Source organism: Apaloderma vittatum, unplaced genomic scaffold, assembly GCF_000703405.1.
Source record: "Apaloderma vittatum isolate BGI_N311 unplaced genomic scaffold, ASM70340v1 scaffold2705, whole genome shotgun sequence".
Lineage (NCBI taxonomy): Eukaryota > Metazoa > Chordata > Aves > Trogoniformes > Trogonidae > Apaloderma > Apaloderma vittatum.
In genome coordinates, this window is record NW_009718573.1 from 104,047 (window position 1) to 117,073 (window position 13,027).

The 13,027-nt window shown below is 40.0% G+C and overlaps 1 protein-coding gene across 1 annotated transcript in view; it reads right to left on the reverse strand.

Annotated features, from left to right (window-relative positions):
- B3GALTL (beta 1,3-galactosyltransferase-like) overlaps positions 1 to 7,204 on the reverse strand; it is a 59,812-nt gene extending 52,608 nt beyond the window's left edge. The window contains exons 1-3 of the mRNA XM_009870286.1: positions 7,057 to 7,204; positions 3,786 to 3,847; positions 1,969 to 2,008 (exon numbers count right to left, since the gene is read on the reverse strand). Of these exons, the coding sequence (XP_009868588.1) occupies positions 1,969 to 2,008; positions 3,786 to 3,847; positions 7,057 to 7,204 (250 nt within the window). The remainder of the gene's footprint in view (positions 1 to 1,968; positions 2,009 to 3,785; positions 3,848 to 7,056) is intronic.
- Between the last annotated feature and the right edge of the window lie 5,823 nt (positions 7,205 to 13,027).

Here is a 13,027-nt window from a genome sequence, read left to right on the forward strand (position 1 = left end):
ACGTTCAGTCTTTTCCCCATTACACTTGTCTTCCCAGCGACTAGGATAACAAGATATTAATACCCATTCTCAAAGACTTAACTAAAGACATTTAAAAAGATCTCTTGAAACTTCAAAAGGGATAATACAGATGGCAACTCTGCTTCTTCAGAACAAAGGTACAGCTTACTTGTAAGGGAGAAAGAATTCTGTTATGTAATGGTTTGGAAAAGAAGAATGAAAAATCACAGGAACTAAGAACAATCAGGAACTTCATTCTCTGTTTCAAGTCCTTCCTTGATGTTACTCACAGAAGTGGGTAAAAAGAGACTTTAAAAAAAAAAAAGTCTTTCTTCAGAAGAGGCAGAATCTCATTTAAAAAAAGATAGAGAACACAGGAAATGGTGCGTTACATCAGATCAATGGTCCATCTAGCCCAGTAGCTAGTAGTAGCTAGTAGTCTTTAACAGTAGCAACATAAAATGTATCTTAGGGGCAGCACATGACCTTCACTTCCTCCAGTGCTCCTCATACTCTAACAGCATCAACAACTATCCTATTAGGAAATGTCAGAAGATACATTGCTCTCTTTATCTTACCACATTTACAGACTTGTTCCCTCTTGAAACTGCTGGTATGGTCTGCTTCCACAACCTCCTGTGGCAACAGGTGTCTAAATTTTGATACCTACTGCATAAAATACTTTTGGTTTCCTGCTTTAAAGTTATCTCCTACCGAGACAAACAATAGATGACAGATGGTAGTTACATCACTAATGTACCATTGTAATGTTCCCAAATATAACTTTCTGAAGTAATGAGATTATATTAAAACTTGTGAAAACTAAGCACTGCCAAAAGCAAAAAAAAAAACAAAAAACCTGTCAATGACTTCCTGGGTGTTTTATGAAGTGAGACATAGCAGGTCTGCTGAGAGTGATAAAAGCAGCAACCAGCACCTGGCTGTGCTACGAGACTGTACGGAAAGAGATGAAAGAACACGAAGAGGAAAGGGACTTTATTTGGCACTAGATAAGGAAGGGTGAACAGGGAAACAGAGTAATAAAGCTTCAAGACTAATGGGACAAGAGACTTAATTATCTTCCCTAAAAGCGGTTATCTGTGCTAGGGACAGAGCTTGCAACTAAGTCCAGAAAAACAGAACAAACAAACAAAAACCAGTTCTCCTCAGCACCATTCAGGGCTCTGTTAGCAACTCTACTAAAAGCACACCAAGTCTTCCTGGTGCTCAGCTTCGATGTCAGAATGAACTCACAACTACCCAGAAACTGCTACAGCACAGCCACGGTTAAGGCAGCTCTTTTGAAGACCAGCAGCCCCAAGTGCTCAGGGATTGGAAGAGTGAGAAGTACCACAATGGTCCAAGTTGCTCTAAGAACTGAACTGCTGTAGCATAGCAGAAGCAGCACTAGGTTAGAGCACAGATATTGCAAGGCCTTATTCACACATGTGGAAACTTTTTTGCTGGAAGGACATCAGACTCATTTTCAGAAAAGGCAGAAGCTTGCACAGCTATTCTACCAGTCAGATCACTATCAATGTTTGATACTACAAAGTTGTTACAAGTAATTTATAATAACACCTGTTATTACAAGTAACATGGAGACCAGCAGAATGGTAAAATTCAGTTTTGAGCTAAATTTTTGCAAAAATAGCTACTGGCATGAAATTTTATTTTAAAATATTGCATACTACAAAAAGCAACGCATCAGTTACATACTGCATTAAAAAAAGACTTTCAGAAAAACACTTAACTACAAGAATTGCAAATACAAATAAAAATTGAGAAGGTTTGGTTTGATGAGACTACTTAAGCAAAGAAAAAAATACAAAGTACTTGGGAATTGCAATTAACTAACAATGCTGTTGAGCGTTCACGTACTCACTTTTTTTTGCAAGCATAACCATATTTTACTTATACAACAAAGCCAGCCACGAGTGAAAACATATACAGACTATAAGTACTTACCTCTGCTCACTTTACTAATAGATCCTCTTTTTTCAGACTTCTAGAAGAAAGGGAAAAACCAAAATAATGATACAAGCAAAACCTCAAATATTTCTGTAGAGAGACACAGGGAGCCAAAACATTCACCAGACTGTAAATACATAAACAGAGAGTTTAAGAACTGACAAAAAAAAACTAATAAGTTTTTCATCATCAAGAATTGAAACAGATATTCTACATGCTTGTATGCTATTACTTAAACAATCCAAGAGAGAGAGAATGCTTTTCTATGGCTCAGGAGTTCTTAAAGTTAATACTAACAATGTATTCTTTTGTTTCGTTGGGTTTTTTTAAAATGTATCTCCAGAGCACACTACTGACATCTCACAGCCTAATATACACCACATTCTAAATTAACCAATTAACCTGTATCATAAACAACATGGGAAGATTAATTTTCTATGCAAACAAAAAAAAAAAGTATGTCTGCTGTGGTACACAGTACCACAAATGAGCCACATTTTCCAAATACCTTTATTAAAACATATAACAATGGTTGCTTATTACATTCCTGTTAATGTAAAAAAAAAAAAAAAAAAAAAAGGCTTTTGGCCTGAAGAGTTCTAGGTGGCACCTCCAACTTCATCCGAGGGTAGGTTATGAAACTCTAAAATAGCAGGAAAGCCTTCACAAATTATATCATACATGAGAATAATAAGATTAAACAGCTGAATTGAGACAGTAATGGAATTTGACAAACAGCAACTTATAAGTAATGAGAACGGAATGACATTATCTAGTCTCCCAAATACACTGCAGCACATCAGCAGTTTGCAATATGGATCTTTTTGAGTTATGAAAGTCACTGTAGATATAGCAATCATAATCAAACCCCAAAGTTATTTAGAAACATGTATCTCTGACTATACTTCTATTGCATTTGATGCAAGATCACTAGATTGAAATCGCAGTTATAGATTAGGCATATAGATTATAACTCTTGATTTATTTCAGTAGTTTGATTTCCCTTTTGATTTTCTTTTACACATACACAAACATTGTTACAAATATATACATATAAACAAACTGGTAGTCTGTTAAGAGACATACAAGCATACACATCTAACATCCATTATGATGTTTAATGGTAGAACTAGCTCTGATCATTATTTCTTCTAATTTTTTAATTTGAAATATCATACACAAGCTTTACTTGAGCTAGGACCTGGGTAGCAATATGTAGTAATGTTAATTTAGCAGAGAGGCAGCCATTTAACAAAACCAGGAAGAAAGAAAACCCTGCCTCTGAACTAATACAGGTTATGCACTCAAAATCTATTCTCAGCAGCAATAACACTACCAGCTTGTAGAAGCTACACAAAAATCACCAAGTTGGGTTTTTTTTACTGTAAGCTTCTAATGCACTCTTCAGCTGATCCTGGACACAAGAAAATAAATCGTTGTCTAAATTACAGTTTTCTTGCAAAACAAAACCCCCAAAATCTAATTCCATTAATTAAAAGGCCAATGTAAGTCAGACAATCCAGGGAAAGAAAGTAATCGATAGTGCTAAGTGTAAGTTTCTTCTAGTAATTCTAAGTATCCATAGGACCAATTAAGAGCCTAGTAATACTAGAAGACTACATGCAACTTGCATCCCATTAAAAATCTCTCACATGTCACACAGAACAAAAAGACATCATATGACATTTAGTACCACTGAAGTCAATGACCAAAATAATCAATGTCACAGATGTTAGGCTTTCTACTCTGGTCTCTTCTAGATTATTTTTTAATGTCTGTAAAATGCTTCTGCTCTGGCAATTAAAATTTATTACCTGCAGCAGTGGTAGTTCAGCCTCATCTTCTGCACCTTCACGAATTACATTTACAGCAAAAGCTGAAAGAGAAAGCAGACTTTTTTCATATTATAGAAGCTCATTTATACACTTGAACAAGTTCTGCAGCAAAAGAAAAGAAAACATTTAGGTATATTTTCATATTAAATGAACTATATTTGTAATAAACTTTATGAACATAAGACAGTCCATTCTTACAGAATTTATAAATCTGCTGCCTGACAATTCTATTCCCATAGACTGCTGAAAAGATCACTCTTTAACGTGAAGCTAGTTTGTCTTGGCTTCAAAGCAAATAAATCCTTTTTTAAGGGAAAAAAAAAGTCAAATCTGTTCAGTCCACTAATTCACGTAACAACAGCATTAATGTGATATCACACGGGATATCTGCTTTCCCCTTTATCTTTAGGTTAAAGTTTGGATTACCAAAGCTTCACTTCAAACCACAGAAACTGACAGAAGCTGATGAAATTCCTATCAGACTTAAAGATGGCTGTCATACACTTTGATGCCTTCTTCGAAGAAGTCAAACTTGTTCATGCATAAGAGACCCAAACAAACATTTACAAAAAAATAGAAGAGACTCCTAAGAGCGTTAATGTGAACAGCATCATCTTAAACCTTTTATACTGACATCAGCCTATGCATACACTTCTGGTTTGTATTTAAAAAGTTTTTTTCTTATTGATGTAGTTGTCTAATTAATTTGTCTCAGCTTGCTCATTTGTAAAAGTAGTTCCATTTAACAAAGGAAAGCTATACTAAGGTGCTTTGTAAGGAGTATTTTTCTTAAAGGTACTGGAGAGATGCAAATGAAAGTAAACTGCTACAATTTGGAAGGAACTCAAGATGCTACTCATCATGGTCAAGAAGGGGGTTTTCTTAAAAACTGGGGTGAAAAAAATTAACAGATTCAAATGGAGTGTTTCATTGTGAATTTACATTATTTATAGCTTGAAATTTATTTCAATGTGAATTGCTAGCAACTCTCAATTCCTCTAACACGTTAGAAACCTAGAATGCGGGAAAGCAAGAAGACAAGACTGTTCAAAGCCCACAGTGCTCCATCCCTGATTATCTGTATCACTACGCTCTTTCAGCTGAAGACTAAATTTCCTCAAGTGTCTAGGAATTGGGTTTCACAATGTCATCTCACATCGTGACTAACTTCAGCCTCAGATCACGCCACCAAATGCAGACATCCCAAAAATCATTCTAACACAGTAGACTCATGTTGACCACAGCTATATTTCAACAAGGCATTTAGCCAGGAAGAAGAAAACAGAGTAAAAGTAGGAGTGTCCCCTGCAACATTGTCCTCAAGTAAATGTTTTACACTTCTGGTTTTAAAATGCACAGCAAATATCTCAATCTGCCTATTATCATAGAACCATAGACTGGTTTGGGTTGGAAAGGACCTTACAGATCATCTAGTTCCAACATCCCTGCTACAGGCAGAGGCATCCTGAACTAGGGCAGGCTGCTCAGAGCGCCCCCCCAGCCTGGCCTTGAACAATCCCAGAGAGAGGGCTTCTCCAGCTTCTCTGGGCAACTTGTCCCAGTGTCTCACCACTCTCACAGTGACAAACATCCTAATATCTAACCTAAATCTACTCACTCTCAGCCTGAAATCAACACCCCTCGTCCTATCACTACACTCCCTTCTTTCCCTCCTCTTCTTTCCTGTAGGCCCCCTTTAAGTACTTGGGGGCAACTCCCTGGAGCCTGCTCTTCTCCAGGCTGAACAGCCCCAACTCTCTCAGTCTGTTCTCATAAGGGAGGTGCTCCCGCCCTCTGATCATCTTTGAGGCCCTCCTCTGGACCTGCTCCAGCAGGTTCATGTCATTTTCCTGCTGGGGGCCCCAGAGCTGAAAACAGCACAGCAGGTGGGTTCTCACCAGAGCAGAGGGGGAGAATCACCTCCCTTAACCTGCCGGCCACACTGCTTTTGATGCAGCCCAGGACGTGATTAGCTTTCTGGGCTGTGAGAGCACATCGAAGGCTCATATTCAGTTTTTCATCCACCAGCACTCCCAAGTCCTCCTCTGCAGAGCTGCTCTCAATTCACTCATCACCCAGCCTGTATTTGTACTTGGGACTGCACCGACCCAGGTGCCTTGCACTTGGCCTTTCTGAATTATATTCTGATCATTCTCCTCCTTCTCTTCCAGCATAACAGTACTTAAAGCTCCAGATAAGGAATATCTTCTGCTACAAAAAACAAATCCACATCTTCTACTTGACACAATCCCAATTACAAAATCAACACAAAACACCCTTATTCCAGGAAATGTATTAATTATGTAGTATTAACATGGAGAAGTAAAACCTCATAAATTCAGCATATTGGCAAAACTGAATGCAAGCAGAGGTTTCATGACTTTTTAATAAGTAGCTGAGGAACAGCACGCATGCGACCTGAAACAGCTGTGACTGACAAGAGACGCACCTCTCACTAGAACATTCAATAATCCATGCCATGCTGCTCGTAAGACATATAAAATATTAATGCACATGACCCTTGACACAAATCAAATATTCGGGCCACCTTGGAAAGAATATCCCTTCATAATATGCCTTCAAGAGCACAGATAAAGCTCTTTGAGGAATTGTTTTGATAACCTACTTCACCTTTCTATTACAGAGCTACAGAACTGTTGAGGTTGGAAAGAATCCCTGAGTATCATCAAGCCCAATCCCCCCAGAGCAAGACGCTCAAGGCCTTGTCTAGTCAGGCTTCGAATATTTCCTAGGACAGAAACTCCACAAACTATCTGAACAACCTCTTTGAGTGTTCAAACTTTCTTAGAGTGAAAAAAAAAAAAAAAAGGAAAATAAATTCTTATGTTTAAATAGAATTTTCTGTGTTTCAATTCATGCCAACTGCCTCATGTCCTGTGAAGCATTACAGAGTCTGGCTGTGTCTTGTCTGCGGTCCCTCTGTTGGTAAGATTCTCCCTTCTTTTCTCCAGGCTGAACAGCCCCAGCTCCTTCAGCCTCTCCTTATATGTCAGGTAGTCCAATCATTAATAATCTTCATGGTCCTTTGCTGGGCTCAATTCAGTATGTCTACATCTTTCTTGTACTGGGCAGCCCAGACACAGCACCCTAGAAGTGCTTCACCAGTGCTGAGAGGAAGGATCACCTCCCTTGAGCTGCTGGAAACACTCTTTCTAATGCAGCCCAGGAGGCTGCTGGCCATCTTTGCCCCAGTGGCACACTGCTGGGTCATAGTCAACTTGTTGCCTACCAGGACCACCAGGTTCTTCTCTCCAAATCTGCTTTCCAGACAGTGTGTCCTCAATGTGCACTCGTGCACAGAGTGACTCCTCATCAGGAGCAGAACTTGGCATTTCCCTTTGTTGAACTTGGCTTTCCACGTGTCCCACTTTGTCCATTTCTCCAGCCTGCTAAGTCCCTCTGAATGGCAACACAACCAGCTGATGCATCAACTCCTCCAGCCAGTTCTGTACCCTCAGCAAACTTGCTGACGGTGTGCTTTGTCCCATTGTCCAGATCGTGAATGAAAATGCTAAACGCTGCTGGAGCCATTATCAACCCTTGGAGTGCACCATGCCACTGATCAGAGCCTGTGAACCCAGCAAGTCAGTTTTCTGTCCCCCTCACTGTCCACATATCTAGCTCACACTTCATCAGTTTGTGTACAACATTATAGGAGACAGTACTGAAGTCCCTGCTGAAGCCGAGATAAACAACATCCACTGCTTTCCCCACCTTCATGAAGGCAGTCACCACAGAAGTCCTTTTGGTTGGTCAGGCATGATTGGCCCTTCATAAAGCATGCTCACTTGTCCTTCATATGTTTGTCTTGTCCTTCCTTGTTTGGCCATGGTATCCAGGATTATTTGCTCCAACATCTTCCCAAGGCTTGAGGCGACACTTGCCAACCTATAGTTTCCCCAGAATCTCTTCCTTGCCCTTCTTGAAGACGGGGCAACATTTGCTCTCTTCTGGTCTTCAGGAAGGTACCCCAGTCACCATGACCTTTCAAAGGTTATCAAGACTGGCCTTGCATTGACATTGTCAAGCTCCATCAGCACTTATGGGTGCCTCCCATCAGGTCCTGTGGACTTCTGTATGTCCAGTTTGTTTAAATGTTTCCTAAACTGGTCCTCCTCCAGTGACAGTAACTCTTCCTGGCTTGAATATCCCAAGAGTTTCAGGGGCCTGGGACTGCTGCAGGTGGGCCTTACCAGTACAGACCTAGGCAAAGGTTTGGGGTTCCTTGCCTTCTTTCATGTCCTTCTTTTAACTAAATCCCTCTCCCCATTCAGAAGCAGGCCCACATTTTCTCCAGTCTCCCTTTTGCTGTTGATACATCTGTAGAAGCCCCTCTTCTTGCCTTTCACAACCTGAATGCCTCACCAGAGTCAACTCCTGGTAGGCTCTGGCTTTCCTAACAGCATACTCTCAGACAGTGTCTCCATATTACTCTTTGCACGACTTGACCATATTTCCATCTCTTATGTGCTTCCTTTTTATGTCTGAGTTTTGTCAGGAGCTCCTTGTTCATGCATTTGGGCCTTCTGCCATCTTTGCTTGCCTTCCTGCATGTGGGAATGGACCATTCCTGAGCTTGTAGGAAATGAACCTTGAAAATCAGCCAGCTGTCCTGGACTCCCTCCTGTATCAATCTTTCTGTACTGAGGACAGTGGTAGAGCAAATAGGCCCGGCTAAAAATTACTTTCATGACAGCTGCTCTGACATACAGAGCAACTGCAACACACACACATACCATTTATCAAACAAAGTAACAGCTGTGATGAATGTTAGAGTCTCTCTCTATACCATTATTCTTATTCCCAGTGATTTCATATATACAGCCTCCCCATCTTTTCCAACAAATAAACATTTTAATATGACTCCGTATCTTTTAAATGAAATATTCCAGGAAGATCTTTTTCCAGCTAATCCATTTTAATGATAAGAAAAAAACTGCTCAGTCTATTTTGAAGCTACTGAAGAACCATTCAATCAACAAACTAGTAGACCCCTGAAGACATCAAGAAAAAGCCTCAAGATTTTTCACCCAGCAGTAACCAAGCTTTTCACTCAGGCAGACTGTATGAATTTATTTTAGCAGCTAATACATCACGGTCCCTCTACTACCTTATTAGCAAATCTGTAATGCACACAAAGTCTGAAACGAGTAAAGCAGTCTTCAGAATGGGATGCACTTGTGGGGTGAATTCAAGTCTTACTAACAAACGGCCAAGACAGTTCTGGCCAAGGAACCTCATCTCTCAGCCCGGAAAGAATTATTAGCAGCCCTGAAGAGAAGGACTTGGGGGTGTTGATAGACGAGAAGCTCAGCATGAGTCGGCAGTGTGCTCATGCAGCCCAGAAGGCCAACCGTATCCTGGGATGTATCAAGAGAAGCGTAGCCAGCAGGTCAAGAGAGGTGATTCTCCCCCTTTACTCTGCTCTTGTGAGACCCCACCTCGAATACTGTGTCCAGTTCTGGTGTCCCCAACATAAGAGGGACATGGATCTGTTGGAGCGTGTTCAGAGGAGGGCCACAAGGATGATCCAGAGGCTGGAGCACTTCTGCTACGAGGACAGGCTGCGGGAGCTGGGATTGTTCAGTCTGGAAAAGAAAAGACTTTGGGGGGACCTAATAGCTGCCTTCCAATACCTGAAGGGAACCTACAGGAAGGCTGGGGAGGGACTTTTTACAAGAGTGTCCACTGATAGGACAAGGGGAAATGGGTTTAAGTTGAAGGAGAATAGATTTAGACTGGATCTTAGGAAGAAATTCTTCAGTATGAGGGTGGCAAGACTTTGGAATAAATTGTGCGGAGAAGCTGAGGATGCTCCCTCCCTGGAGGTGTTCAAGGCCAAGTTGGAGGAGGCTTTGAGTAGCGTGATCTAAATAAGAGGTTGGATTAGATGGTCTCTAAGGTCCCTTCCAACTTAGGCCATTCTATAATTCTATGATCCTCTTCCAAGGATTTTCTGGAAAAAGGGCAGCATGAGAAGAATGTGGTAAATCTAGCTGGCAGGCAGCTTATCAACCAAAGGGCCACTGGATAAGCAGGAAACAGTGCCTAGGTGCAAGCAGACATCTTTTACGATTAATTCACCCACTCACAATTCACTCACAAGAGGTGTCTGAAAAAGCGGTGCCCAGGAGTGGACCACAGATGGAATGATTCTAACTACACACGTAGCTCATAACCAGATGAGCTCTACAGCAGGCAGAATCTGTATACTCTCTGTGGCAAGGATATCTTTTTGTTGTGTGTAAAGTATACACACAGAAAGAAAGAAGGATGACCTGTGTTTGGGAGCTATCAGATGCTACTCTAACAAAACAGTAACTTTTCATGTATAAACATCATTATTAATTCAGATAACTACAATAGATTTCTTTCAGTATAGAACTCCCAAAGACACATACCAACTTCTGGAGCTAGAGGAAGCATTGCTAAATCCAAAATCTCCTCTAGTCCCTTTGAATTTTCTGAAGCAATGCAAGCATACTCAGGTGGACCACTGACTTACCACAGAACGCAGAGAAAGTATATTGCAAGAAGAAATGGATTTGCTGGTAGAAGTTCAAATCGTGTAAGCAGCCCAGCAACCAAAAAGGCTAGGGTAGTTTACAATTTCTCACAAACAAAGCTATCTAAAGCACATAAAAAACAGCAAGGCACCATCTCAAATGCAACGTGTATTTTTGTATTTGCCACTTGTTTAATGCATTATGCACTTTAAAGTTTGTTAACATACATAGCTATTCCCACCATTTGGCACAAGCAAACAGAAGCCAACCGTGTCCACTGTCAGTCCTTCCCTGCTTTTGCTAAACGCTCAAGAACCGAGGGTAAGTCAGAACTGAAGGAATTTTTAGAAAGTCTTCAAAGCTCTTTATTTTCATCAGTCTTTTTTTTTTTTTTGAAAGTAGGACTAAAAACTACTAAAAAAGCTAAGCAACATTTTTGGATTCATCCAGAACCTGAAAATTTACTCAGAGAGTGTGCTATAAGTAGCTTCAACTCCTATTTATTTTTCTCAAGTGTTCCATTAAAATTTTAGTTAGTAAATAGACTTACTTTTAATACTAGAAAGTAAAAATCACTTCATTGTTCAGCAGCTGAACTGCAGGAATATATACAAAAACAAACTAGGAAAACTGATGTAAATACTGTGGTATTAAAACACAATATACTGTATAAACATATATAATGACATAGTACCACATTATAAACGCAGAAGTAATTCTTTCTTCAGTATTATCCTTTCAAATGCAAACGACTTCCAAACGTTTACAACTGTATGTTCTTTACGTGTAAAGGATGTTGAAAACTGGGGAGTCCAGTCTTTTGCTTTCACAGACAAAAACCATTTGAGGCAGAAAGGCAACATTTCTGTTATCTTTCTCTTTTACAGCCTGATTCAAGGTTGACTGACCTCAGAGTTATTCCAATCACCTCACTGGGCTGTGGGTGAGTTTAAACGAGCTACAAATAAGTTATGATTTTATAACTTAACTATGGCAAAAGCATGACTAATAAGAACAAAAGCCAGTAATCATGCAGTACACAGTACACAAAACATTTAAAATAGAATTTCTTTGTACTTCTAATTATAATTTAATTTTTGTTTTGGTTGGGGGTTGGTTGGGTTTCCTCCCTCTCTCAACTTTTCAAAGAACATACGATTCTAAGGACTGACATGATTCTAGAGAAAATCTGCACTGATGCTGTCAGTCAAAGACAGAGAATCTTCCATAATTAAACAGCCTGAGGGTGCAAGCAAGCAAAATAAATTAGTTTTGTGTGTTTATACGCAAGCTTTTATAATATTTCTTCATTGTTGCTACCCTATCAGCAAAGACTCTGGTCTAGCCCAGTAAGAACAAACATTTAGACTTATCAACTCAAAATGGGGAGAGAGAAAGGAGGACAAGGGAGAGGAGGGGATGATGCCAGCAAAGTTCCAGCATCTGAAGCTTTTCATAAAATAAATGTAACTAATCTCATTTCTTTATTAAATTTCTTTACAGTAATGGCACATATGGGAAGAATGCAGCTGAAATCACCACTGTGAACCACTAAAATGTCTAAATGAGTGCTGTGTACACCAGTGTATTTATAAACAGCAAGCAAAGAAAAACAGTAGAAGAAAAAGCATCATCATTATCCTTTCTGGTTTTCTAAAAGTTAGACCAAACAAAACCATTCTGCAAGCCACCACCTGCAAGCAGCAATTTATGAAACAATTTAGCTATCAACAGACAAGCCATTTTCTTCTATGAAAAGCAATCCAAATTATTTCTGTTTCCCACGAACAAAGCTGACTGTTTTGCAAACTCACCATCCTGGCCACCTCAGAAGCATGGAGCGTTTATGAAAGAAAATACTTGAATACAAAAGGAGATCTAAAAAAACTACCAAAAAAAAAAGCCATGATACTGCAATAAACTGCAGGTGAACAAATTCTAGACAAGCATTAATCAAGACGTGCTAAACAAGATATAATTGCACAAGCAAGAACTCAAGTTTTTCCATTTCTGCCTTCACCCCACACGTATGTACAGACAATAAATATAGATACACACAAGAAGAAAACTGAAGCTGCTGTTCTCTGACTCTTATTACAATCTGTTCGAGGTTCCAAGTGTTACAGTATCTTGCTGGAGCACTGGAGCAAAACTACTCATCCTGGAAAGAATGAAACACAGCTTTAGGAAGAGCTGTAGACTGTATTAGGGCTCCTCCAAAAAACCGACGTGTGGAGGTGAAAGTAAGTGTTTTACAAGAGAAAAAAAAAAATCAAAATATCACAGTTGCACTTGGCTGGCAACGAGAATTATTTGCCCCAGGTCTCCCCTGCAGGGTTTTGGTCCACAAGGCACAGTGGTGGAAGAGAATCGAGTGCAAAGGCTCAGAACAGACTGACAAGCCTATGCCGACAGAGATGGAAACATTCAGGAACCGAATTAATGAGAAACCGAGCAGATGTAAACATTTCTTTCTGTCTCTTGCACTCACGGCTCCAAACTCCATCCAGGAGCCTGGAGCGACCCAACCACTGAATTACCAATAACCTGTCTCTTTTCATCCCCTCCCGCCTGACAAGACACGTTAAAATAGCCTCTAAAATACAGCTATAATCTCATTTTCTCCCCCTCTATGCTGACATTTTAACGAGGCGCTGTCACCTTTCCCCTTGCCCGCGGCAGCCCCACTCGGCA